This window comes from Aythya ferina (assembly GCF_964211825.1).
Source record: "Aythya ferina genome assembly, chromosome: 23".
Classification (NCBI taxonomy): domain Eukaryota; kingdom Metazoa; phylum Chordata; class Aves; order Anseriformes; family Anatidae; genus Aythya; species Aythya ferina.
This window is the reverse complement of record NC_140321.1, coordinates 6,207,164-6,233,395: the sequence shown is the minus strand read 5'-3', so window position 1 is coordinate 6,233,395 and position 26,232 is coordinate 6,207,164. Positions and strand designations below refer to the sequence as shown.

At 53.9% G+C, this 26,232-nt stretch overlaps 1 protein-coding gene and 1 long non-coding RNA gene across 8 annotated transcripts; both read right to left on the bottom strand.

Moving 5' to 3' along the window:
- Positions 1 to 541: 541 nt before the first annotated feature.
- FAM117A (family with sequence similarity 117 member A) lies at positions 542 to 16,549 on the bottom strand. Of its 6 annotated transcripts, none has more exons than XM_084496443.1 (8): positions 16,405 to 16,549; positions 6,935 to 7,101; positions 4,238 to 4,333; positions 3,632 to 3,745; positions 3,186 to 3,320; positions 2,467 to 2,683; positions 2,142 to 2,265; positions 542 to 1,691 (listed from the first exon to the last, which is right to left on the bottom strand). In XM_084496443.1, the coding sequence occupies exons 1-8, from the start codon at positions 16,526 to 16,528 to the stop codon at positions 1,370 to 1,372; spliced, it is 1,299 nt and encodes a 432-aa protein (XP_084352569.1). In that variant the 5' UTR covers positions 16,529 to 16,549; the 3' UTR covers positions 542 to 1,369. The 6 variants fall into 6 exon arrangements, with proteins under 6 accessions (XP_084352569.1, XP_084352571.1, XP_084352567.1 ...); XM_084496445.1 differs by lacking the exon at positions 16,405 to 16,549 and adding an exon at positions 9,532 to 9,583; XM_084496441.1 differs by lacking the exon at positions 16,405 to 16,549 and adding an exon at positions 7,415 to 7,787.
- Positions 16,550 to 17,482: 933 nt separating this feature from the next.
- On the bottom strand, positions 17,483 to 26,231 carry LOC311422923. 2 transcript variants are annotated; one of them, XR_014685532.1, is made up of 6 exons: positions 25,885 to 26,231; positions 25,135 to 25,242; positions 23,325 to 23,465; positions 19,807 to 19,897; positions 18,817 to 18,985; positions 17,483 to 18,699 (listed from the first exon to the last, which is right to left on the bottom strand). It is a non-coding gene; the product is annotated as an uncharacterized lncRNA (long non-coding RNA). The 2 variants fall into 2 exon arrangements; XR_014685533.1 differs by having other exon boundaries at positions 19,807 to 19,894.
- Between the last annotated feature and the right edge of the window lies 1 nt (position 26,232).

The window sequence follows — 26,232 nt, the reverse complement described above, 5'->3', positions numbered from 1 at the left end:
CCCGGCCTGCGCCCGCCCGCCGCCGAGGACCCGCCCGGCTCGGTTGCGGCTGTCCGCCTTGCTGCCTGTACCGACGGGAGGAAAACGAAAGGGAATGGGGGAGGGGAGAGAGGGCGAACGGCACCGGGGGGAGATCCTGGAGGTTTCGAGCCCTGCACCGGGGCTAAAATCGCCGAGGATAGGGAGCGGGGAGGGCGGCGGGGAGACCCGCGGGGCAGGCAGTGCAGGGGGCAGCCCCCGCTCGGGGGCCTTCAGCGAGCGCGGTCCCGGCGGTGACGCGACCAGATGTGGAGGGCGGGGATTGGTTGCGAGGATGAGGGGCGTGGCTAGGGGCGGGACCCGCTCGGCGTTGCCGCGGTCGCCTGAGAGACTCGAGCGGGGGCTGCGCATGCGCAGCGCGGCGGGGCTCAGCCCGCTCCCCCCCCCCCCCCCAAAATGGGCCGGAGGGGGGGGGGGGGGGGGGGAAGGCCCCGAGCCCGAAAATTTAAAAAATAAAATAAATAATAAAAAAAAGAGGAGCCGGGGCTGCCCAAACCCGTCATTTATTTATTTATTCATTTATTTATTGGTTTTCTCCTTTGAGAAACGCGAACCCGACCTGCAACCAGCGCGGGGCTCCCCCCAACAACAAAACACAAACGAAAAGAGTCGAAAAGAGTCAAAAAACGGTCAAAACTGCCCAAAAAACGGGGCCGGCTGCGGGAGAAGCCAAGAAAGGGCACGGCAGAGGGCAGCGAGGGGGCGCCTCAGGGCTCCGGGTCCCCTTCCCGCCCCCTTCCCCCCCCCCCAGGCCGCTCTCCCCTCAGGGAGGCAGCGCTGAGGCGCCCCCCCCCCACCCCCCATTTGCAGCATTTTTTTCCTCTCAGCTCCTTTAAAGCTTCTTTTCTTTTCCCCTTCAGGCTTCTGGCACGGGTAAAGGCACCCCGGGGGTGCTCCCCAGCCCTCCCCGTGCCACACCAGGAGCCCATTTACCCTGCAGGTCAGCATCGCCTCCCCCCTCTGAGCCCCTTTTTCCCCCCTTTTCCCCCCATTTAGGGTTTCCCACAGGAGGAGCGGGGATGTTCCACCTCAATCCTTGGCGTTGGGAGTCCCGGGAGCACGGCTCTGCCTCCGCCGGGGGACAAACCTGCAGGTAACGCCGACAATTCACCACAGGAAAGTGCTTCAGAACGGGGGAGATCAAAATGAGCAGCGAGGAAGCTCCCCTCTGGCACCCTCCTCAGAGGACGCCCGCTGTGGTTTCTCAATCCCAATCCCGGAGCCGCCCCCGTGGCTCTCAATCCCACCCTCAAGGCACTTTTGTCTCCAGGGGCCAGCCGAGGTGCACGCATGGAGGAGCTGCCGCCGCCGCCTTGCCTTCCCCTGGGCTTCACACCACCAGGGAGCTGTGGAAGACGACGCTCTCCTCGGGCTGGCCGCGCTTCCAGTGTTCGTAGTTCAACGCGGGCGACTTGGAGACATCGCCGGCAGCGTCCTTCCGCACCCCGAGGAACGGGGCCGGGGGCTGGCAGGATGGAAAGGGGCCGGCGGCGGGGCTGGAAGAGGCCGGGAAGCCCCTGAAGAGGAAGCCCACGTTGGGGAAGAGAGGCTTCACCAGGCTGACGGGGCAGAAGGCAGAGCCGGTGGGGTTGAAGTGCACTTTGTTCTTATCCGGGCAGGAGGGCTGGAAGCTGTGCTCGGGGCTGGGGGAGCTGTGGGAGGAAGGGGATGTGAGCAGGAACAGAGGCTGCCCGGCTGCAGGGAGAGCACCCAGAGCTGGGAGCTCCTCAAATTGCCGCCTAAAAGCTCAATTCCCTGTGCTGTGGGGACTGCTGCTCGGCACAGAGCAGCGAGAAGCCCGTTTGGTTCTGGAAGCACTGTTTGTTTTTGGTGAACCGCCTCAAGAGGCTGTGCTGAGAACAACCCCCTGGGAAGGGCACGGAACACCAAAACCCTCCCAAGTGGCTCAGGGGTGGTGATTCCACTTCCAGCTTCTCCACCAGGACCTGAGCAGCTACTTTTTGAGGGGCAAATGTTGTCTCAGAGACCGTTTCCCACTTCCAGCACAGGGCAGGGGGTGACAATTGCAGCAAGAAAAGCCTCAGCTGCCCCCGCCCCAGCCTGATGTGAGCTCCCCGCCACCCACAGCTCCTCATACTTACGAGGTTTCTTCAAAGGCACGCACTTTCTCGCAGCCCTCGGGAGGTTCCCGTTTAAACATGTAGCTGTGGTTGGGCCGAGGAGAAGAAGCGAAGGCCAGGACTGGTGGAGAGGGGCTGCCCTCCTCTAGCAGGGAAGAAGAAATACTTTTGGAGACGTTTTGCAAAGAATCCAGCAGCACCAGAAGCCAACCCCAGGCGTGCTCCTCTACACCCCGTGCCTGTAGGCTGCAGCCATGCCCTAAAGCTTCAGCATTTTACCCGTGGGGTTCCCAGCTCACATCCTCCACCCCCTGACTTGCCAGCCCCTGGCCTTTCAAGCATTTACCTTTCTCCTTGGGATCTGGCTGCGCCTCATCCGCAGCAGGGAGCTCTCCTGCTGCCAGCCTTCCCGGAGTGTGCGGAGAAAGGCGGAGAGGCACCGAGGGGGAAGGAGAAAGCGAGAGGCTGCTGCAGCTGCTGCTGGGCTCCAGAGTCAGGGCTGCATCTCCAGAGCCTCTCCGGGCAGGCGCTGGTGCCCTGTGGCCATCTGGGACATCCAAAATCTAGGGAAGAAACAAAGCCTGAGCAGAGCAAGGAACCCTTTCAGCAGCGAAATGGTGCGGCAGCTGCTCGGGGTGCTGGATCCCGACACAGGGACGGCTTCCACCTCAGGGGCCGAGGCAGCTGTTGGCAAAGCAGAAGGACAGAAACCCTTCCCTAACATGCTGAAGGGTTCACAAGCTGTCTGGGGTCCCCTCCCACATCTGCACAGCACAAAACAGCCTCTGGATGCCAGTCTGCAACAGCACCTCAACCCTGCCAGCGAGGAGTCATCCAGTCCAGGATTACCCCTGGCTCATCTCTCGTCGCACCAGCCAGTTTTACAGAGGGAAGCCAGCAGCCACTTGGCACAGCTCAGACATTTACACGCCTAGAACAAGACGAAACCAGACACAGAGCCCGTCCCCGTGGCCAACAAACAGATAGAGACAGCGAGTGTCCTTGGAGGAAAGGATTTCAGAGACCACCCAGGAGATTCCGGGCAATCTCATGACCTTCACTCACCCTCCAAAGCTCTTCATCTCCCTGTTCCTTCACAAACACTTCCTCCAGTTCCTGGTTTAGCCCTTCCAGGCTCCTATGCAAGCAAGGGCTGAGCCTCAGAATAGCAGACGAGGAAAGGCAGCCTGAAGGAGAGTCCTGCAACGACCCAGAGGCAGAGAAATTAATTGCACCTGCACCAACCGAGCCCTTTCAGCTCCATCCTGTTCTCCAGGCAGCTGCCCAGAGAGGACTGACAGAAGGCTCGTGTCAACTCACTGACTGCAGATCAAAGCCCAGGGACACGTTGAAGAGGTGGGGGAAGAAGAGGAGGAAATAAATGAATAAATAAATTCTCCTTTCTCAGAAAGCAGGGTAAAAATTCTGAGAAAAGCCTGGAGGCTGCCAGCAGGAGCTCGGCCTCACCAGGAAGGCGCAGCGACAGCGGAACAGGGGAGACGTGAACGTACCCGGAGCGATCCGAGGACAGCGTGGTCCCCCGGCAGCGGGGAGCTCTTCTCCTTTTCTTTGCCACTTCTGCCATTTAGCTTTGTTCGCTGGAGCTGCTGCTTCAGTTTGGCAATCTAGCAAACAAAGGTTCGGCTACAGAACCAGGCGAGCCAACACACCTCCACCACAAAGGGTCCTGCCTCGCCTCGCCTCTCTCCTCCCCCTCTCTTTCAACCCTCGAGCAAGTGCCAAGACGGAGACGGCTTTGACCATGCCACGAGCGGCTCCGGCCACCTCCCAGGGGATGGACCGAGCGCACGAGCAAGGCCTTGTCACAAACACTGTCACAGACACCCCCCTGCAGCCTGCCCGGTGCTGTCCTGCTGCTGGAGCTGGGTTATTTTCCACCTACGGGGCCGGACCCCACGCACACCACGCCACCTCCGTGTTTCCTTCCAACAGCTGCCTGCGATTTCGGCCTCACAGAGCGTTAGCGATGAGGACAGGGGCTGAGGTCTGATCTCCCTGTCCTCCCAATTCCCCCCCACCACGCAAGCAGGAGCCTCCTGGAGGTTAAGGACTAACACAGATCTTGCTGAAGCATCGGGAGCGCGGGTCTGGGTTACCTCTCTGCGGTGATCTGTGCTACCCCAAGAAGCAGAACGCCTGTGAGAACTGGAGCTGGCTTTCCCCACTTCTGCATCATGCCAGGACACCGGAGTCTGAAGCGAGGAGAAACATTGCTGAGAACAATCACGACATTGACTGCGCTGGACGCTTGTGGTAGAGTCCCAAAGAACCAAAGTCATCAGCTCCTGCCCCTTCACAGCCCTGCTCCAGCCTTCCCCCGTTAATAATACCCAAGCATTGGCCAAAACCTCAATGTTTTGACCCAAACGCGTGCCTGGTGGGAGCCTGGACCTCCCAGACCTCCAGGGGAGAGGCCTGCCCAGCAGTTGGAGGCTTCAGCACCACAAATCTCAAAGGAAACCTGTGCCACCTCTGCCATTTCTGGGGGAGAACGATTCCCCTCCAAGCAGCTCAAGGCACCTCCCCAGAGGCCGCTGCGAGAGCAGCAGCTGCTCCAAACAACCCCACTGAGCCACCAGATGACAGGAGCCTCTTCTCTCCAAGTATTTTCAAGCCTCTTCAAACCAAAGGAACGAGGCGAGTTACCTCGAGGCACTGGGCTTCCCTTCTGTAACGGGATGCAGGGCAGAAACCCGACCTCCTCCTGCGTTCCGGGCTGATCTGAGCCCTCCCTCGCACACCTCCTCCAGCACAGCACACCAATTTCTGCACGGCTACGACCCTTTGCTGCCCAGGTCTCCGTTTCAGCAGACATCACGGCACAGACGTCGCTCTGATTTAGCGTTCAGTTGGGTTTGAGAGAAGAAATTCCTCCAACCCAAACCATTACCCCAGCGTCCTGCTGAACTACAGCAGCCCCAGAGGAGCCTCAGCCATCCCTGTGCTACCCCCAGACAGTGCCAAGGAAATCCTACAGCAAGCACCAACCTCGCAGCTCTCGCACGTGGCACCCTGGATCTCATTTCCTCCCTCAAATATCCTCTCCTGAATCAGTAGATTACATCCAGAAGAAAGCCAAGGAGGAAAGCTAAAGGCCTAGAGGAGAAAACCCACACGACTGCGAGAGGCGAGTCTGCAAAAAGCTCAACTCCAGCTGCTGAGAACAGCCCAGGGCACAGGAGAAAATCCTCTCCAGTCACAGGAAGCCTCCCGAGCACCTGCACCCTCCAAGAAGTCCCTCGCTGCAGCCTAATGCTGTGACACCCGAAGCACCGAGCGCTGCAGGGCAAGGAAAGAGGGCCTAAAAAGGAAGAGATGTGTGCGCATCCCACCTCTCGCAGGCAGAAGGAAATTACAGAACCTTCTGTACTAACTGTGGCAAAACCGCTTCCTCAGAAAGGGGAGAGAAAAACGCTTTGCACAGCGAGATAAAGCCGCGAGCTCCAATCGTGCAGGCGGCTGCCATCCTCGCCCCCACAGCCAGCACCTGCGCCCGTATCTCGCTTCAGCACCCTACAACAGCAAATCTCCAGGGCTCTGCCAAACAGCTGATGGGTAGCTGAACAAGGGAGGGGAAGTAAACATGTGCTGGCTAGCAGAGAAAGTCCCAGCGTTGATAAGTGGAAGGAGTGGCAAAGTCCTGGAGGTCGCAGCGGGGAGCGCTTTGTTAATGCACAGGGAGGTCTGGAAGCGGGGACTTTTATTCCCAAACTGCCAGCATCAGGCAAGTGGCTGTGTGGGGATTTCTGCTCATTTCCAAGCACGTCGCAAGGTGAAATTATTTCCTTGCAGATAGCTGAGGGAAGATGCCCCACACCTGGCCTCACTGCAGGAGTGAGCAGCTCCGAGCTCGGCAGCCAGAAGCAAGGCAGTGCTGTCCCCGTTCTGGGAAGGAGATGCCAAACTTCGCCAGCCTTGTCCCCAAAAGGACCCAACTAATTAGCTCGAAAGCACTGGGGTTAAGTGTTCCCACCACTGCCCATCTGCTTTAAGGCAGAAAGGAGGAGTATTCCCAGAAATAACTCTGAAATCAGGTTCAAATTCTTTCCCTTCCTCTCCAGCACGCCCTCTGCCCTCAGCAGTGCTCTTGGGCACCAGAACCCAAACAAAAAGCAGGCGAGAACCCGCTGGAAAAGGACAATGGAAGTTGGAATCCAATTGAGAATTTCCTGCAAACAGCCCCGTTATAAACTGTTGACTTGCAAAGATCAAACAGCAAGTTCACACAGATGGGAGTGCGCTAAATAAACGGCTCGTTAAGCAAACGGATGCTCTTATCCCTCTGAATTCTTTCACCTCCGCAGATAGGCGAGCGCTGTTTGCTGCCACACAGCAATATTTACAGGTTGCTATGAGTTCCTCGAGGTCTGGAGCTTTTCCACCCTCCAGCAGAGCGCTGCGCTCTTCGTGCTAGCGAGCCTTGCTGTGGGAGCACCCTCGCCTTCTCCCAGCGTGTGGCACTCAGCCCGCGAGTGTTATATAAGGACTTGGCCCAGAGCTGCAAGCCAGAAAATAAAATAAAAAACAAAAAAAACCACACCACTAGTGCTGAGCCAGGGCTGGAGCAGAAAGCCAGCGGCCATCTGCCTCCAAACAAGGCCAAGGAAATTCCAACTCTGCACCAAAGGGGAATCAATCGAAGCTGAGAAGCAAGAGGGGAAAAAAAACCTTCCTAGAAAGTCGCAGCTGCACGAGCCGGAGCCTGAACGCTCTGCCTCTTCTCCCCCACATTACACACCTTTCAGTTGGCCCTCTCTTGGCCCAGAGACAGCCTGGGTGCTCTGCATTCGTACCTGGGTGGCTTTGTCATTCATGCACGAAGCAGCAGCTCCTTCGGCGTCCCGCGGCCACTGCCCCAGCAGGTAGGAGCCCACGATGGTGTCCAGCGAGGAGGTGCGCCGCACGCGGGGCTGCCGGGGCCGGCACGGCTTCTCCCCAGCAGCAGCACAGGGGACGCTGGCTAGACAAGGACAAAGGGAACAGATTCAGACTTCCAAAACCAAAACCCAGCGAAAGCCACCCCGATTAACGAGCCCACGTCGAGCACAAACATCACCAGGAGGGAATTGGGACGTACAGCCCGCACAAGTCCTTTTAGTTTTCCTCCTCACTGCTCTCTGCTCCACTGCAGAGCACCGATCTCTTGCTCAGCACCAGCAGATTGCTCCTTTAGAGCAAGAGATTTCATCGCAGCCCTCAGGAGGCTGCTCAGAACCATTGATGAGACGTTCCTGACTAAGTTGGGGCTGTTGCTGCACGTCTGAGCAAAATACCTGACACGGCCACCTCGCTTTTACACGAGCAGGAGGGAAGAGCACAGGCACCTGCCCTGCAGCTCTGCTCTGCCCGACTTCCACGCTGCCCATGCTGACTTTCAGAGCTGGAAACGCTGTGAGCAGAGCTGCTTCCTAAATAAAACGAGGCTGGGCAGCGATGCAAACCCATCGCAAGCCAACAGCACGGAGCACGGAGAGCCAGGAGGCTCCGCGAGCTGAGGCCACGGCACCACGCTTGCTGCTCCTTCCCAGTCCGTTCCATCACATCCCAGTCAGCCCCAAACTGGGTGCCAGCACCACGCCAACCTCTCCCACGGGCCTGTCACCACCCCTGCAGCTGCGAGGAGGCGTGCTGGCCACGGCAAGGGAGAGAGGCGAGCTGAAGCCAGCAGAAAGGTCTGTTTGCGTTTCGGTTTGATTACCCACGCTAATTACCACGCACATTAAGAGCAGCCCCGTGGCCTCCTGGCAAGATATTCAGGCTGTGGGCAGCTCTGCTGCAGGTTTTCTCCTTCCTCCCCAAAATCGGGGCGCTGTGGGCAGGCAGGCAGCGAGTTCCCCACACGAAAAGCAGCCTCAGAGCTGCTGGGCACCGCGTGGGGCTCGCCAAAAAACTCTGTAGGCAAAGGTGTTGCAGCACTCACTGCCTGGCATTCAGGGCCTAAATACATCCTTTTATCAGCTGAGGTACCGTTTGGGAGCGGAATTCCGGTTTTAGGGGAGAAAAAGGTAGGAACAAAGGCACCTGGGAGGGCCAGGAGCATTAGTCCTTGCAGCACAGCCACACCTCAGAAGGTCCACACAGGATTAAAGGCTTATTGTGCTGGCTCCAGCTGCCATTTCAGACGTGCTCCCTGCTTCCAGCAGCCTAAAGCAGCTACCCCTAACTCATTTAGGAACTCGTTAGGACCTGCAGCTTCCTCTCCCGTGCCTCTGTGCCCCCACCGGCTCCATTATTTGCATCTCCAGCTGGTCCTTTCCCCTCACACTGCTCTCCCTGATGATGTTTCTGGCAGAACTGAACGCTGCCACCACCGGGGAGCTGCTCCTCATCCTGCACAGCTCCCCAAAGGGCCCCCAAAACCTCCTCAAAGGGCCCCAGGGGGCTGGGGGCACCTTCCCAACCCAAGATTGCCCAACCCAAACGGGGCACCACCAGCTCCAAGCAGGGATGACACCCCGGTGAGACCCCATGGGATGCTCAAAGCACACCCAGAGCCACCCACATGCTGAGAGCTGGGGCTCCGTGGTGCCACCAGAGGCCGGGCTGGGTCCCCTGCAGCACCCAGGGGTTCAGGAGAGGAGCTGGGGCACGAGGGAGAGGTGACAGCAGGGTGGAGCGTCCTGTTTACAGCCCCGTGCTATTATCAGCCCCCAGCACCCAGCCTGCACAGCTGCCACCCGGCCACGAGCGTGGCCCGGGGCCAAGACAGCCACCCAGCTGAGAAAAGCCAGCTCCAGGGGTGCTTTTAGTCTTCGGGGGTGCTTTTATTCCCCCATGGGCACCGCAGAGCTGCTGCAGATAAGGGAACTGCTGCTCTATCTCCAGGAGCCACTCGGTTGCCTCTGGGTGCTGCAATGGGTGCTGAGAAGCAGCGAGGTCGGATGTTATCCCGAACGAAGCAGCAAGGGCGCAGTTTGCTCGCAGGACTGGTGGTGGGGATTTGCAGGGTCCCTGCTCTTTGCCAGCCACGACAACAGCCGGGAGCTCAGAGCTTCCTACCTAGTCTCCTGGACCAGCCAGTCTCTGTATCCAAAAATATAACCCCAGGTTTCCATCAACTTGTAAAAAAAATGAATTACTTTCAATTCACCACCCCAAAACTTCCAGAGTCTCAGCACTTAAAGCTGGATCCACAAATGCTGGCAAGCAAAAATAACGTTCCCACTACTGCTTGCTCTTTAGAGTTGTACAATTTTCTTCCTTCCTTCCTTCCCCCCCTGCGGATGTCACCCTGGGGAAGCTGACCCTTCCCGATCACAGAACTGCTCAGGAGCTCAGGGACGTGCTGTTCAGGCCCTGGTGGGTTTTTGGAACGTGTCCACGCAAAATCTATCTTAAAGTGATGAAGCATGAAAAACAAAGCTGATTAGATTGAAGCAGGGACTGTTACAGTTTACCACGGAGCGATGGGCTGTCCTCACCACCATGCCAGGGGCTCCTCTCGCAAAAAGAGAAGGTTTTGGGTGCAGTTCTCACTTTATTAGCTCAAACAGGAGTCGCGTGTGAGCTTTCAGGAGTATTTGTCAGGAAGCATTTCGCCGGGATGGAACCCAAGCAACCCCGTCAATAATTAACTCATGCAAATTTCTTCCCCTTGGTGTACCAGAAATTACAGCTCATTACTTGGGTTCCACATCAGCTTGCCTCGTGGGCACCTCGCAGTGCTCAGGTGACACTGGGGTGACACTCCTGACCCAGGGGACAGGAGGACACCACAGACGCCCAAGCTGGATTTCTCAAAATCCAGCCAAATTTGCCAAAAGCACAGCAGCACCCGTGCTGCGGGAACGTCTTCCAACCAAAATTTGCCCCGAAGCAGGCTGCTGGCTGTGGATCCGGGCCCCCCACTGCACCCCTGTCTCAGTTCCTTCATTTCCAACATCCCCCTGGGAGATCTCTGCAAAAAACATTTCTGCATGGAAAAACAAACAAACAAACAAAAAAAACAGCTCTGCTGGGGTGATCACCAGCACGGGAATCCTACAGGAGAAGAGATGAGCTGCCCGGCTGTGCCAGAGCATCACAAACACACCTCACGTTCGTGATGCTGTGAGCCTCGGAGATCTCATTTCAATTTCACCAGGGTGAACCCAGCTACCTGACGGCTTGTGGCCCAACAGGCCTGAATCCCCAGCAGCAAGCAAGCTGCGGAAACACAGCCTCCGAATTCCCTTCTTGTTTTCTTTCCCCTGACCCAGCAGATGAAGGAATTCGTGTCCAGACCAAAATGCCACTGCCAAAGTGCAACGGCCACCTATTTCTGAAGAGTCCTAATCTTTTAACACAGCAAAGGCTAAAAACCTGCACAGGACATAAAAATATATATAAAAAAAAGGCTTTTCCCAGCATTGTTCATTTTCAAAAGAAAGGTGAGAATTTCCAAGCCATGCCTGCTACCACCGTGCTCCGGGCAGGTACCTCCCCACGGCACACCTCAAACTCAATCACACCACCCAAAACCAGCCCAGAATCGTGCAAGAAGTCAAGATTTCTGTCCCGAGAATCCCCCAAAGCCTCCGAGGAGCAGCTTCGGTCATTCTTCGTGCCATTTAAAATCTTGGGGTTGGGACAGAGAGCGCCGAGATCTGCAGATCGAGCTGGAAACCAGCAGCGTTGGGCAGGGGTTGGTGGCAGGGTCACACCCAGCGACCACGGCAGGAAACGAGCTCAAGAAAGCGAGACCCAGAGCTGGAGAAGTGCTGAGAGGGAAGTTCAGAGAAGCTAGAGAGAAAGGGGATATCCCCTGCACCGAGACACCTCCCGGCAGGTCTTCTTCAGGGGAGGGGACCAGGAGCAGATCTCAAGCCAGAAGTGGAGTAAGGGGCCCAGAGAGGATGGTGAGCAACCAAAAGGTGTAAAAAACACAGCTGTAAATCCACACTGAGGGGGCTCCAAAGGGACCCGCCAGGAAAGGAACCAGGTGGGCACACGGAGCTGAGCCCTGGCGCAACGGGCAGGCTGCCTCCAAGCACAGCCAGCGGATTTTTTTGGTAGGAAAAGCCTCACTTCACCCTCAAAGCAGGAGAATTACGGTCAGAAGTTGAGAACCAGGGAGAAGAAGGCAGCAAGAGGATCACTGATGTTGGTGTGTGAGTGTGAGATCTCTGATCCCACCCAGCCTCAGAGGCTTCCCCAAACCTGGAGCCCAGCAAAGAAATTACAGGCTTGGGAGAAATCCCAGGCTTTGCAGTCCCAAGGACGGAGCATCTGCAGGTCTCATCGGAGGAGATTCACGTGGTTCAAGCTGGCGGGGTGGTTTTTTTTTTTGGTGGTTTGGGTTTTTTTGGACACTGTTAAACAGCAACTTCCTCAACCGCTGCTCAAGGCCTGAGGCTGGAGCTGAGCACTCGGTTAGTGGCGGAGAAGCTGAACTTTCCCCCTTTACCTCCATCCTTTCAAAGTTTGTTTTTCAAATGATAAAACCATCGGAAGAATTTCAGCATCCTCAAAGCCTTTGGTTGAAGTGCACGTCTCCTAAATCCAGCCACAGGGGGACCTCCCAGCACACCCATCTCTTCCCCCCGGTACAGGTGGGGAGCGTCTCCGGACCGACCTCCACGCTCTGAACTCCACGGAGGAACCAGAAGAAAACACAGATGAGCTGGCAGCCTCTGACAAACAATAAGGGGGGTTTGGAATCAAGCAAAAACCTGTTTAAACTTTCTGTCCTGTCCTGTTTTTATCTTTAGGACCCGCTCACCCTGATCTGGAAGCGCAGAGATGACCAAGGAGTCACCCCCAGCACCTGTATCAGAGGAGCGAACCCTCAGCTATGAAGACGTGGGTTGGGTTTGGGTTTTTTTCCTCCTTTTTTTTTGTTACACCCACTTAAATCAATTCCTGATAAGCATCTAGGCATCAAGATCATGGCAGAAGGCAGGGCTGTCGCTCAGCTCAAGGTGAGAAACCTTTGCTTCCCAAGCCCTTGGAAGTCTTCCAGCCCCAAGGAAAGCAAACAGAGCGAGACATCCTTGATATTTCAACAGTTACAGACAAGCCAGGAAACAAGGAAAAAGCAGCTTGTCCTTTCCACGCTCACAGCGACATCAATCACGTAGCACCTCACGACAAGCCCCGATCCTCTGCTCCTTCACAGCCACCTTTGTGAAGGATTTCAGCCTGCCTGCAGCGCCCAGTGTGGAATAATTCTGCACCAGGAGAAGTCCCAGCAGCTGATAGCCCTGATATCCTCGTGCCAGCTGCAGGTGAAGGAGCAGAGGAGCACAGTTGGGATCAGCTCGCTGCTAGAAGCTCACCTGAGCACGGCAGCAGCTCACACCCAACACTTGTGCAGAGCAGCCTCAGGCTCCAGCACGCCAGGAACTGTGCAAACGTTGTCTATCTTGCTCCTCAAACACAGCAGATCTTGCTCCTGAACGCTTTCAGACTGAGGAGATGGCAAAAACGGTGAGAAAATGAGGCAGGGGAAGGGAAGCAGAGGAAGGGCTCGTTTCTTCTCCACGCCGTGAACTCAGAACCTATGGAGGGGAAACAACCCGAGAGCTTCCGAGTTGCTCTGCTCCCGTCCCTCCCCCATGCACAAATCCATCTCTCGGTGTCATCCCCGGCGTTTTGAAGCAGGGAGAAACTTGTTTCACCCACTGCCTGTCAACACGAGGCAAGATGAGTTAGAGCCGTGTCCTTTGTTTCCCCTTTCCCACACCCAGAGGCTAACCAAGTGGGAACAGCAGGTTGGGGCTGAAGGGATGATCCCTATCAGCTGAGGGCTGCACGGCCCTGAACAGGCTCCAATTACCACGAGGAACTCGTCCTACACCAACCAAAGCCACCTGCAAAGCTGAGCCCCGCATTGTGCTCAGCTGGGTTTTGTACAAAGAGGGATTTCATCCCCTAGGACAGGAGCAGGATTCCTCGTGGATCATGCAGCAGCAGGACACCTCCGAGGTTTTCCCATCCCTCCACAACCACTTTTTCCCCATGACAGCTCTCCGTTTCTACTTAACCCTTCATTTCCATCATTAGTGTTTGCCCACAGCAAAACCCTAAAGGCAGGAGCAGAATTACTCAGTCGTGGTGAATCCCAAAACCTGAAAAAGCCAAGCCTGGGAAGCAGCTGCTTGCACAGCAGCCGTTTCCCCATGCCGCACTCACTGCAGGGTTTTTGCTTTTTATTTTTTAAAGACTTCATACATAGCGAGCCTCCTCTAAAAACCTTCAATTTTAAGCATATCGATGTTACAAATCTGGGCGTTCCTTCCTCATTTGCTTACGTACCCCCCAAAATCTCCAGGTGTTAGTTAAGAAGCATTGAAAGAAAACCCAAGAGCAGCCACCACAAACACCTGCACCACAATTCGGGCAGCAAAACCTTCACCCTCATCCTGTGGGATGCAGAAACACCATCACACGCTGATTCCTAAAGCAACCAGCAGTGCTGGAGATATTCAAATAATAAGGTTAGGAGGGGGGAAGGAGACCCCACGTCCATCCCGTGACGCCTGCAGCTAAGGAGAGAAGGGCAGGGAGAGCCTGGGAACAGCTCTGCTGTGTCACTACCACGTGGGCAGCACTTTCAAGGGGTAAACTGAGGTTTTTATTCCCAAAGAACCATTTTCATTTTGCTACACACACACTCGGCCGGCATTGCCTAGGAATAGCGTCCCACTCGCCTGCCTCTATAACACACAGCAGGCACGGGCTGCGTGCAGATACCAAATAAAGCTGTTTGGCACTCCGCTCACTCCGTCTCCCCAGCAGGATCCAGGCAGCTAAAACAACTGGACATCCCCAAACGGGCACGTGGAGCAGGCAGGCAACGCCATCCCAAGCAGATGAGTCAGCCCAGCTAGGGGGAACTTCCTGAAAACCTACGAGGCACCACAAAATTCGGGGGTTCGAGGGGTGGAGGTCGAAGCCGGGCGAATTTCTGGGGGATTCGGGTGAAGCGAGGCCGTCCGTAAGGATTTGGTGTCACAGGGGGCGGTGTGAAAGGCACAGTTCTTGTCAAAGCCACTCCTGAAGGATGGGGAATTGCCCCTCTGGATCTTGCTGGTGCTGTTGGCCACTCCACCACCGACCCAGTGGGCTTGGAAGAGGGATGAGAAGCCCGACGTGTGTAGGGCTTGGAAGGGAGAGAGGCAACATCCTGAAATCCCCAAGAAGTTAATCGCAATGCTACACAGAGAAGCAGTTGGTGGCTTCTTGGCCAGCTCTTCATCTTAATTAACTCCCTGCTTTTAAAGGAGCACTGTGAGAAGTTCTCTGAGCTCCTAACACGAGACGTGGCTTTGCTTTTTCACCATTCCCCATTTTGTTCCTCTCCCTGCACGAGCCAAGTCAGCCAGCTCCAATTACTCACTTATGCTCTCAAAACACCACGGGCACACGTTAAAAGGTGAAGGGCAATTTAAATAACGCTATTTCTCTAGTGCCATACTGGGAAAAGAAAAGCACGGAGACTTTTCTGGCAGCCTTACTTGAGAAAATCAAGTTCCAGGCCTGTGGTGCACGAGGAGGAGGACTGGGGTTTGGGGTTGCAGCCCAGCAGCAGACTCACGTGTGACAGCTCGGGGAGGCTGCAAGCGTGGGGATTCTCCAAGCTGCAGGTGCTTTGGTGTGGGCTTCGGAGGAAACGAGCGAGACCACAAACGGCACGAGCAGTGCCATCGAGTGATTTCGACTGCGGGGTCCCCACAAAGCTCACCCCAACTGAGCCCTGCCCGCCCCGGGACACAGGGATGGCTCTGGCTGGACCCGAAGAAACTCTCTCGTTACCTGCTTCACCACCTAAAGCCACATTGCCGTTAAAAAAATGAATTAAAACACCTCGACACCAACGCCAGGCAGTGGCTTCACTACCGGGCATCCCGGTGTCTTCATTTCTAGTCGAGTCCTTTCAAGCTCCTCGCAGCCCCGCTTCCTGGCACCCCCCTGCTCGAGCTCTTCCCTTTCAACAGAAGCCCTTTGAGAGACCCAACAGCTGCTCCTCGATTCAATGGGATCCTCTATTATCAGAGCAGCTGCAGGATCAGCCCTGGATCTCCCAGCATTGAGATCCCCAAAAACCAGGCAGCTCCGGAGCGGTTCAGAAAGCCTCCAGATCCCAACCTGATGGGATAAAGCCCCAGGTTTCCGTGCTGAGCTCCCAAAAGGTGGGAGCAGGAGGGGTGGATTATGAATCACTACAGCACCAGCTCTCGGTTAAACCCTGCCGGTTCGGCTCCCACGCAGACAGGGAGCAAACCGAAGCTTACGAGCGACTGAGGAAAAGAGCAGTGGAAATTCAAACACTTCCAAAGCTGCATACGAAATGATCGAGAGGAAAAAACGAGCTCCTGCAGCCAGAGCAGCGAGGCACGGAGCCAGGAAGAAATGAAGAGCAGCGATTCTGGTTCATGTCAGCGGAGCTCTGCAGCCTCGCTGCCCTCAGGAGCAGGCACAGCACCGAGCTCTCCTTTTTGTGAGCTCCGCTTTCTCTTCTGGAAGATCTGAAACTACAGAGTAATTGCCCAATTAACTGCAACTTCACCTCCGTTTCAGGGTACCGCTGAGAAGGAAGGAGAAACCAGCCCTCGAAATGCATTTCGTTAACTCGTTTCAAGTGTAAATTGAGCTAAAAAAGCTTTTAATAGCTGCTCTGATCAATACCAGCTCTGCCAGGGGCAGGGAGGACTGAGTGGGGAGTAATGAGACGCGCACCACCTCCAGAAGGGCTGTTAACTCGAGGATAACGTTAATATTAAGGCTGTTAATTCAAGGATAATGTTAATATTAAGGTCCTGTTGCATTCAACAAAAGAACTGCACCCGGGCAGCCAGCACCGAGCTGTGCTGGCCCAAACCCTGAGGGGTATTTCGTGCTGTTTAAGAGTTCCAGTTAAGCTTACTTTTAACCCAAAGGGATATTTCACTGCTACTTGGCTGCTCCTTGCTCTAACACAGCCGAGTGAGAGCCCAGCACCCAGGAGCAGCCCCAGGAGCAGCTCACACTCACACACACACAGCAAAGCCCCAGGGCTGTTGGCAGGGCCCCCAAAAGCCAAATTTCAACGAACCCAAACCAAGTGTCCGGCACGGATCCCGTCAGCACACCCCCAACCCTCGCCTCTTCACCGAGCGGAACAAAGGGCTGGCTCGGGGGGCAGCCGGCTTCTTCTACCTCACCCCCCCGTCCCCCTCCGTTGCTTCTTCCCTTCCCCTGCCTCCCCCCGACCCCCCAAGCCCCCAAAACCCGGCCGGTAGCGAAGCCCAGCTGCCGTTACCGGCTCCCCCCCCCCCGCTCCATAGCGGTTCCTGCCCGTTACCTGCCCGGCCGCCGTCCCCGCGGCGCTGCTGGAGCTGGAGCTGGAAGGGGACGGTGGCGCGGAGCGGCTGCAGCCCCCCCCCCGGCCCGCCCCGGCCGCAGGAGGTGCCGGCAGCCCCCGCCATGCCCGTACCGCCCCCCCCCGCCCCGCCGCACTGAGCCCCGCGGCTCGCGGCCGCCGCTTATCAACGCTCGGGGGCGGGGCCGCCGGGAAAAGCGCGGCGCTCATTGCGCGGTTGGAAGAGCCGGAGGCTCCGCCCCTGCCCGGGTAGCCAGTGAGAGCGCGCTGCCGGCCGCTCGGTGCACGCGCTGAGTGCGCAGCCAATCGGAGGCGCCCCTAGCCTTGACGGGCGTCAACCCTCCCGCTAGAGCCAATCAAAGAGGAAAGAGAGCCTCAAGACCCGCCTCCTCCCCGTCCCCTCACGCAACCAATCAGAAGAACAGCCCACCGCCTAAAACCCGCCCTCCTGAGGACGGCCAATCGCACGCCGAGTTGAGCGACCCGCCCCTTCCCCAGCGCGACCAATGGGAGCGAGACGGCGCTGTTTGTGTTCCGCAGCCCGGCGGGGCCGGCGGGTCACGTGGGGGGGGCAGGCGCGGTTTCTCTTTCACCTTCGGAGGCCGCGGGGCACGACGGGAACCGAAGGGGGCCCAAGGGAAGCCTCTGGGTAGACCTGAGGTCCCCAGGGGAGCCTTCACGCAGCCCCACGTGCAACTGCACCCTCCGTGTTCGCTCCTTCTGAGCAACCCTAAATATATCCCTACCCCGAATCGGAGAGGAATTTAAAATAGGGCCGTCTCATCAAGGGGAGCTTGACGTGACTTGAGCATCTCCATTCCATGCTCTGTACTGTTCCTTAGGGGTCGCACACCAGGTTTCCCCAGCATGACAGCATTTAAGGTTGGAAGCCCAGGGAATGCTCAGGTAACACTGCTCTGCCCTACCCTGGAAGCCTCTTCAACGCTGCACATTTTCCTTAAAATGCGACTATTTTATTTCCCTAGTTACCTCAGGCAATTACACCACGTAATCCACCCCGTGACTGTAGGCACTCAAACTTCACAACAGTTGGAACATGTTGGGGATATCATATACATCCTCGGGATGAGGTTTATTGAGTGTATGTACACTGTGTATGGATGCTAACGTTTCATCATCAACCAGAGTTTAACGTACAAACTGCCAGTATAAAACATAATACAGTGAGTGTTAACAGGACAATAACAGGGTGAAGCATCTTGAAGATTCCCGTGGCAGCTGGTGACCATCCAAAGTGTCCCACCAACGGTGTCTCTCGTCTCTCTTTACTCTTTGCACCACTCGATGTATTTCTTCTGCATCATGATGGGCAGTAATCAGAGTCTTTTGTCCATTTTCTCGAACTTGTGTCATCAGCTGCTTCAGGTCCTCATGTACCAGCAATTTCTTCACCAAGGTGAAGAAAGAATTCACGAAGAGAAACAAAGGGGTGTCTACCAACATACAGGTGTTCAAAAGAACATAAAATGCAGTGAAAAAGTCCGATAAATGCCCAAGATAGATTCCTTTTTCACTGTCAGGCCAGTAGCTCGGCTTTTTTCTACCCTAGGATCCCTTCAGAGGGGGTCCTTCCAGCCCAGAAATTCAAATTCACCTTTCGGTTTCTTTGCTACCCTTTTTGTGGCACCGCAGTTTGAACCCAACACCCACAGCTGGAAGAAACCAGGAACATTCACTGCCCTGCACCCATGGGTTTGAGCACACAGGAGGTCACGCAGCTGTGCCTCTGGTTCTTCTGAGCCTCTCTCACACTATAAATAACACAAGGAAAACTGAAAACAAACATTCAAGTGGCTCAGCATGGCTGAGCTAAGCACCGCTCTGCCTCAAGTCCAAGTTTTGCTTTCCCCTAAATGCTTCCCTCCAGGTTTAACCTCCCCATTTTGCTTTGTTGTGTAAGAAGAGGCACAAAATCCCCAGCTGTTCCCTATCAGTTGGGCTGCAGCCACGCTGGCTCAGATGAGCTGCGTGTTATCAGCCAGCCAAGTCTGTCTCAGCTGCACTGAGCCCTTCTGGATCCATCCTCAACCACCGCAGCACTGGAGTTCATAAAATTCAAGTTCCTACCTTCCTGCAGGCTATTCTCATGCCTACACAGCACAGCCATCTCCCCGTAATTAAGGATCCTTAATGATGTGCAGCAGAGAAGCAACACAACCTCTTACAGCTGCTCCAAGGCTGCAGGTCAAGGCTCCAGCTCCTTATCACACCGCCTCTGCTCACTCCCGTTGCTTCTGCCGCCGCAGTTTCTGTAACCTGACAGGAGAGGACAGTTAAGGCTGCCCTACCTTAACTACCCTCAGTATCTGGAGCCCAGAAAGCCAGTCATTTGTTTCACCACCACCACCAAACACCACAAAGCTTCAGAATTACCTCCTGGTGATGGAGCAGCCAATTCAGTGTGCTCCAGAACGCTGCCTTGTAACGTGACATGGTTGCCTGCTCTTGCACGCAGGAGAATATCTCCCCTTTGCCCCTTCACCCCTCCAAGCACACCCTAGGCCACGGCTGCCTGCCATTCTTCAGCCTTCTGTCGGTGTCACTGGAGGAAACAACAAGCAAAGAGGAAATGTGGAAGGCTGAGCAGGTGTCACCGCAGCCCTGCCACTCTGGTGCAGTGCTCAAGTCCTAAATGAGATCACATTTCTGGCTGTTTGCTATGGGTAGGAGGTAGGCAGAGCTCAGATTTAAAGTCCTGATCAGCTGAGCATGAACATGGAAGATCAAAGGGTCATCGAGCCCACAAGCTCGGCTTTCCCTCATTGTCCTTCAACAAAATTCCTCTCACTCCAAACTGTGCAGTAAAATGCCTGCCTGTCTGCCTCCCACTCCCCAAAAAAGGGGGCTGCGTTGCACTGCCTGACAGTTTCTGCACTCAAATGTTTGGAGACAAAATAGCTCTAAGGAGTGAGAGAAATAAAACTGCCACTTATTAAGAGACCAACAGATTATTCAGCAGACCAGCCGAGCTATTTCACAGTCTGGTCATGCTCGCAGTGAAAAACCAGTGGGAGTTTTGGGAGCGTAGCAGAAGCCCTGCTAAGAGTAAGGAGACGTTACGAAATGGATCGTTTTCACTAAGTCATGGAAAGGCTGGAAGCCTCTAAAAGCATGAATCATCGATAAACCAGCAAGGAAGAATACACTTGAAAGGAATCACTGCTGCCAACATCCAAACAGAGCATGGCAGTGAGACCGAGGAGGCGAAGGGGAGCGAGCTGGGCCAGTGCTGACTATTCGATGTGGAAGGGGGAAAGCACGCACAACTCCTGAACAGCACAACCCCTGAGCAGCCCTCGTTTAAACAAACACCATCAGCAGTGCTGTCTCCTGCAGGGAGAGCTGTAACAAAGCATCTCGTACCTTCAGCATCCTCTGCTGCTGCTCGCCTTCCTTCCAGCCACTACAGCGGGCGTCTCGTCATCCTGCTGCTGGGACCCTGAAGCTCGTCCTGCTGGAAAACAGACACAGCAGGGATGACATTTATTATCTGGGTCGGGATCCTTTTATCACACGCTTCCAGCGGCTAAGGGGCAGGATTTCCAGATTGCTTCTACACCACTGGTAGCGTTGAAGGCACTCAGAGCAACCCCAGCTTTGTGCCAAGCCATGCAGGAGCTGGCATTAACACCAGGACTCGTGATCTCTGCTGGCAGATCCCACTTATCCCACCCTAAAAGATAAGATGACCTTTTCTCTCCTCCCGTTCCCAACCACCCAGATTCGGGAATTATCCAACACCAGAGATTTCATCTCCAAGATTAACACGGGCTGCATTGAATGTAAGAAGTTACCCCGGAGGACTGACAGCTTGCTCAGGAGAACGTGTGTAAAAGGCGTGTTAAAGAGCAGCAGGAGAAGCTGTATGTTCTCGGGACAGGCCAGCCCATGGTTCCTTCGCTGGCACAGCAAATTGTCAGCAATTAGAGCCCTACTTCACCCATCAGCTACTGTCCAGCAAAGCACAGCTCGGCCACACAGCATTACCTTTATTTCCTGAGACCCAGTTTGATGAGAAAGTGTTAGAGACGTGATATAGGAAAAAAAAGCATTTCCATAAAGGGCTGCGCTTGGCACAGGAACATTCCTCTCATAGATACCAGGCAGTCCCAAGACAAGCGCCTTAAGAAGCGTTGCTGAACCTCTCCAGAACGTGGCAGGGGTGAATTCTGAAGCCCGGGTACAGAAAACTGCGTGGGCAACAACTGGCACCAGGTAATTAGGAAAAAATTCAGACGCTGAGGAAAATAACCTACTTGGCTCACCTCAGGGCGCAGCACGCCAGAAGTTCATACGGGAAGAAACAACTTTTTGCCATGAATAATTACAAAAGCAGGAGTTTTAAAGGAAGTCAGTAGTTCCAGCTGGCACAGAAACCTTACCCCAAGAACAGCCATTTTGCTGCACTGCACCTCAAACAGGACACGAGCTCCTGAAATCAGCAACCTTGCACATCCCAAGCATTATTATTTGCCTATACTTTTTTTCTAGCTAGAGGAATAAATAATAAAAACCGATAAAAGCTGCCGATCCCAGCCCAGGATACGCTTCCTCCAGCAGTTTATCTTCAGCGTGGCATTTCTTTAGCTCCTTCAGTTTTAAGGCACGGAGCTGGGCTGGTAGGCAGTCCCTTAACAAACTAAGGGAAAGATAAAGCTGAGTGAACAGAGTTCTTGCCAAACTGAGGGCACATTTGGTACCACAGTTAACCAGAGCATCCTGGGAACGGTGTCATTCCACGTACCTACCTGGCAGTAGCTTCTCACTCTCCAAAATCTTTTCTTACTTCTACTCAGCTCCCCCTTCTCCCACTATGATCTTCTCCTGCTCCTCGTTTGCTCAACCTCGAGCACAACCTCCAAGGATACTCCACCCTTTAGCGTGGGGTGATGCTGGGTTCCTGCCACCTGCATCCTATTTGCACCTTGGATCCAAGCACGAGGCACATCCTCAGCACGTAACCTCTGCCTCCACTGCTGCAGGCAACTGCCTGAGACCCAGAAGATGGCAATTTGGGACTACTTTTTAATTAGAGGAGCAAGTAGAGCCAAATTCTGCCCCCACTATACACATATACAAGCTGTTGTTAATATCCTCAAGGTCCTTACTACAACCAAGGCATTTATGTCAGCTAGAAACTGAGCTACAAAGTGCCTGCAGCTGCTTGTCCATGGCACCACTGTCGGTTTTCAGGCAAGAACTGCCTGCAGGACAGTCCCAGAAATGCCAAAAGGGATTAGTTTTACCTTCGCTTCCCACCCAGCGGGATTCTTTGTGACAAACAGGTTTTATTTTTACACCCGTGAAAGTTTGTGTCATTGGACTGAACAACCTGAGCAGAGTTTTCCTTTAAGGAAGCATGCTTGGAAGTGGGCTTCATTGATTAGGAAGAAAGGCATTAACAGCAGTGCCAGGCAGTTGGAGAGCACTGCCTAGACTGGAAGGAATGTTTCAAAAGATCAGATCACAAATCCAAAAGCTGACAAGAGAATCCAAAAAAAAAAAAAACTCTTATTTTGGCAGGAACGGGGCAAGGATGGCATAAAAATATCTGTCCTACCAACAGGCTTTAGTCAGCCCTATTTTGCCAGGGCAAAATGTACTTTTATTGCAATTATTTAATAATTAGATTATGCTACGAGACCCAGGGGAGGGAGGGAGCCAGGAAGTGTGGCTGCACTCAGCTGTAACTAAGTGAAAAACTTCTGTTTTCAGCAAGGCTCAGACTGGATCCTTTTTCCATTACAATTAAAAAAAAAAAATAAAAATGATGTAGGCCAAACTGGCTTGACCTTGCTCCTGCTGCCAGAAAACCCAGACTCCTCTCAGATGTCTGCATGCCAGAGCCCCTGGGGAAAGAGTGAGCACACAGATCCTGTTCAAGTCAACTGAAACACTCCTGTAGAGAACACAGCTAGCTGGAGGTGTAAGACATTTGGCTCAATGCGTGATACATGGCTGCGTTTCTTCCTAAAGGGGTTTCTGGGGTTATTTATACCACCAGTCAGTATCCATTCAAATCTAAACCAGGCTTAAAAAAAACAAAACCACCCACCCCAAACACACACAGCTTACCAGGAACCTGTTCTCTCCTGTTTTATCAAAGATCAGGGCATGAGAGCAGTAGCAAGGGTTAGTCCTCAACTGGTTGCTGAACTGCCTCCAAACTGGGCTCCTCTTCATGTACAACAGCTGGTGCATATTTTTATTCGCACGGGAGTAAGAAACAAATACCCTGCCAATCCCAAAATAAATCCAACAGCCTAGACTAACATCAGCACTACTATTGTCTGCATTAAACACATTTGTTGCTGTTGGGTTTGCTTCTGGCCGTGTACTAGGGCCCAGTGGAGAGCTGGCCTCTCAGCTCTGAACAAGCCAAGGCTCAGAAAATATGTAAGGCTGCACTCGCTGCCAGCCCAGGCCCCCCAGCTGATTTTCTACCCCATTAAATTCTGTCTTTGCACCTCATACCATTTGGATACACCTATAAGCATTGAACTCGTTTGCACATCACCGACTAGATGTTGTTTAATCCAGTCAAGAACCAAATTCCAGCTCCTCGGCTAGCGAGAAAATAATTTAGGCTCCAACCCCTGCTCTAAAGCAGGGCCAACACAGATCAGGCTGCTCAGGGACCTGTCCAAAAATACAACCAGCAGCGAGGCCTCAAGTGCAGTAAAAGGGCCCTTGTGAGAGACAGCAACCCACTTCAATACAGACGTTGAGCCACATCAAATTGGGATCAGAAATTCTTCAAGTTTCTTGGACCCACAGGTTCTCTGCTGCTGCTCTGCTGCCCTGACCTTCCACATCTAAAAGCCACACGCTGAAAGGAATTAAGCTGGAACCCCAACCAGGTGAAAGTCACCTGAACTCACCTTCAGAAGACGTGAAAGTGCAGTGAAGCAGCCGTCCTGGATCTTCCAATCTGTGTAACAACGCTCTGGATCATTGCAGCACTGAAACATTACCCCAGTCTTTCCGAAACTCTAGCCCCCAGGGCTGGACTGAGATGGTGCCTAAAAGCAAGTAAGATTTGATGAAATACAGCACGTTAATGAAAATCTGCTATAAAAACATCTGGTGCTTGTCCTACTTGCCTTAAAACATGCTTAAGCTGGTAAAGTAACCCTGTAGGAATGCAGCATAACAAATAATGCACGAGGCAATTAAAGTGATTGCTTTAACATTTATAAAGCACTTAAGCAGCTGAAACACCTGACGTAATTTACAAGCATTTATTCTGCTTCCTAATTCCTACATAAACAAACTTACTTTCTGTTACCACTACCGTAAGCGATGGCCACATTAAGATCCCTCAGGCAGATCCCTCAATGCCATGTCTCCAGAGCAAGTGGAAACCCAGGGAGTAAAATGGATTTTAAGTCTAATTTCAACCTCTTGATGCCCATATCTGTTTATGGAGACTTGTGTGTGTGTGTGGAAATTCCCTTTTAATCTCCTATGTTTTTTTTAAGATTCAGCAAGAGATCCTTCTGTTTAAACAGAACACTTCACTTTCAATGAGTTTTGGTGAGGATAAAGACCTAGACAGGCTTCAACAGATTTAGCTGGATTTTTTGGTAGCTAACTCTGCTGACAGCAGCAGCAATTTAGAATATGTACACATATATACACACACTTACACATATATATACAAGAACCTAGGATTTAAAAAAACAAAACTCACTTTTTTGTGTCGTTTAACGTGACATTTCAAGACATCAAGCACATGCTAAACTTTAATCTTTAGGTGTCACACCAAGAAATTCCTCATTCCCTACTTGGAAAATGTGGACAGTTACGAGACTGAGTGCAGCTTTACAACCTTACTGAGGGGGTTTACCTCCGGTGGAGATACGTATGAGCAGGGGCTACGCTGATTTTGCACCCTGAAGGTATCATTCCTTCTCTTTACAAACCAATTCCCAATTTCACTCGCTCAGGGTGAAGCGGTTTCATGCACTGACATCTAGTGGCGAAGCCAAACGCAGAAGGCACCTGCAGGCACAGGCAGCCTCTCGTTTCCCATCTCTTCGTGTTCTCCCCCAAAACAGACCTAAAATTTCAGCTCTGACAAATGCTGGTAATGGAACACCTTCGATACTAATCGTTGGCACGTGGTCGAGGTCTCTGCACATCCTCCACACACTAAATCCAGTTTAAAAATGCAGATTTTCATTTCTACCAGAAGCCTCCTAAGTTTGGGCTGGCTCTTAAAGTTTTAACAATTAAGTGCAGCAGCCCTCATACGACACACAGTTTTCAAAAGAGGAACCCTTCAGCTATCGCTGACAGGTAACTGTTTCAGTGGGATATGGTAATGTGGAACTTTTTACGTAGTCATCATATTATTTACTCTTTTTCATCCTGCAGTTGAATTTAGGTACTTGCAAGGTGCAAACACATTACGTTAAAGCCACCTTTTAAGCTAATTGTAATTTTTTCTCACAAAGATAGATTCTACTTAATGCAAGAAGAAAAAAGATGAAGATATAATTTGTAAGACCTTTAAAACCTTTTTCGTTGCTCCTGACTGCCCCACATTTCCACTAGAGCCCTTCATCGGTTTGCAACATACAAACGAGCTGTTCCCCTTCCTGAAGTTTTCACGTGCTTTGTGTGCACCGTTTTTATCTTGCATATACGTTTATTTGCAACAAACACAAACGTTCCCACTTCACCTACCACACACGCTGCTCCCCATTCTCCTCTGCTTGGGCAGAAGCAGGGAGCTTTTATCTCGGTTTCTTCTCCAGGTTTCCCTTCCAACATCTCCTGGGAGATCAGCCACACCTAGGAGCAATGACAGCTTGGTGTGAAAGAAATCACCATCCCTGGAGGTCTTTAAAAGACGTTTCGATGGAGAGCTTAGCGATATGGTTTAGTGGAGGTCTGTTAGTGTTAGGTCAGAGGTTGGACTCGATGATCTTGAGGTCTCTTCCAACCTATAATTCTGTGAAATGCTGTGGGACCGCTTGCACGAATGAGGATGTGTAACCACAAGGATTACAGGATTAGGCCCCGATTATTTCACAATCTGTAGAGCAGAGCTAACCACAGTTGCAAATAAATCAACCGTTTGACTAAACACCCTTATTTTTACCCCAGTTCTTGCACTCGTATCATGGATATATCACCCTCAAGCAACTCCTGCCTCAGCTACAACCCAGGAAAGGGCTCGCAGGCGACCCTTCCCCAAAAGCAGCTCCCCACAGAGCGCTTGGAGGGTACAAAATTCGCCCTGACGGCCACAGCCCCCCCGTGAGGGGAGGGGAGCCGGGGGCAGCCCGCCCCTGAGGGGCCCGCCCAGGGAAGCGGGGCCGGCCGGGTCGACGCTGTGAGGAACCGGGGCCTCGGGGAGGCCGCTCCCGGCAGCGGGGCAGCCCCCAGGGTCCCCTCACCGCCCCCCCAGCCCGAGCAGCCCCCGGGACTCACCGCCGGCCGCCTCCAAACGGCTCCGGGAAGCGAGAAGGCCCCGCCGCTGCCCGGCCCTAAGATGGCCGCCGCGGGAAGGCGCAGTTTGCCCGCAGCTAAGATGGCTGCCTAGGGAAAAGAGCCGCTCCGCTCCCCTCTGGGCAGCCCGCCGGCTTCGTGCCCGCACTCAACATGGCCGCCGCCGAAGCGCCCGGAACCAAAATGGCCACCGGTGGCTTCACCCCCAACGGCGCCGCCGGGACGCCTGCCCGCAGCTAAGATGGCGGCGCCCGCTGGCGTGAGGCTGGCTCAGGGTCACGTGACGGGGGGGTGTGGACCGTGTCCCGGCGGAAGCGTGAGGGACCGAGC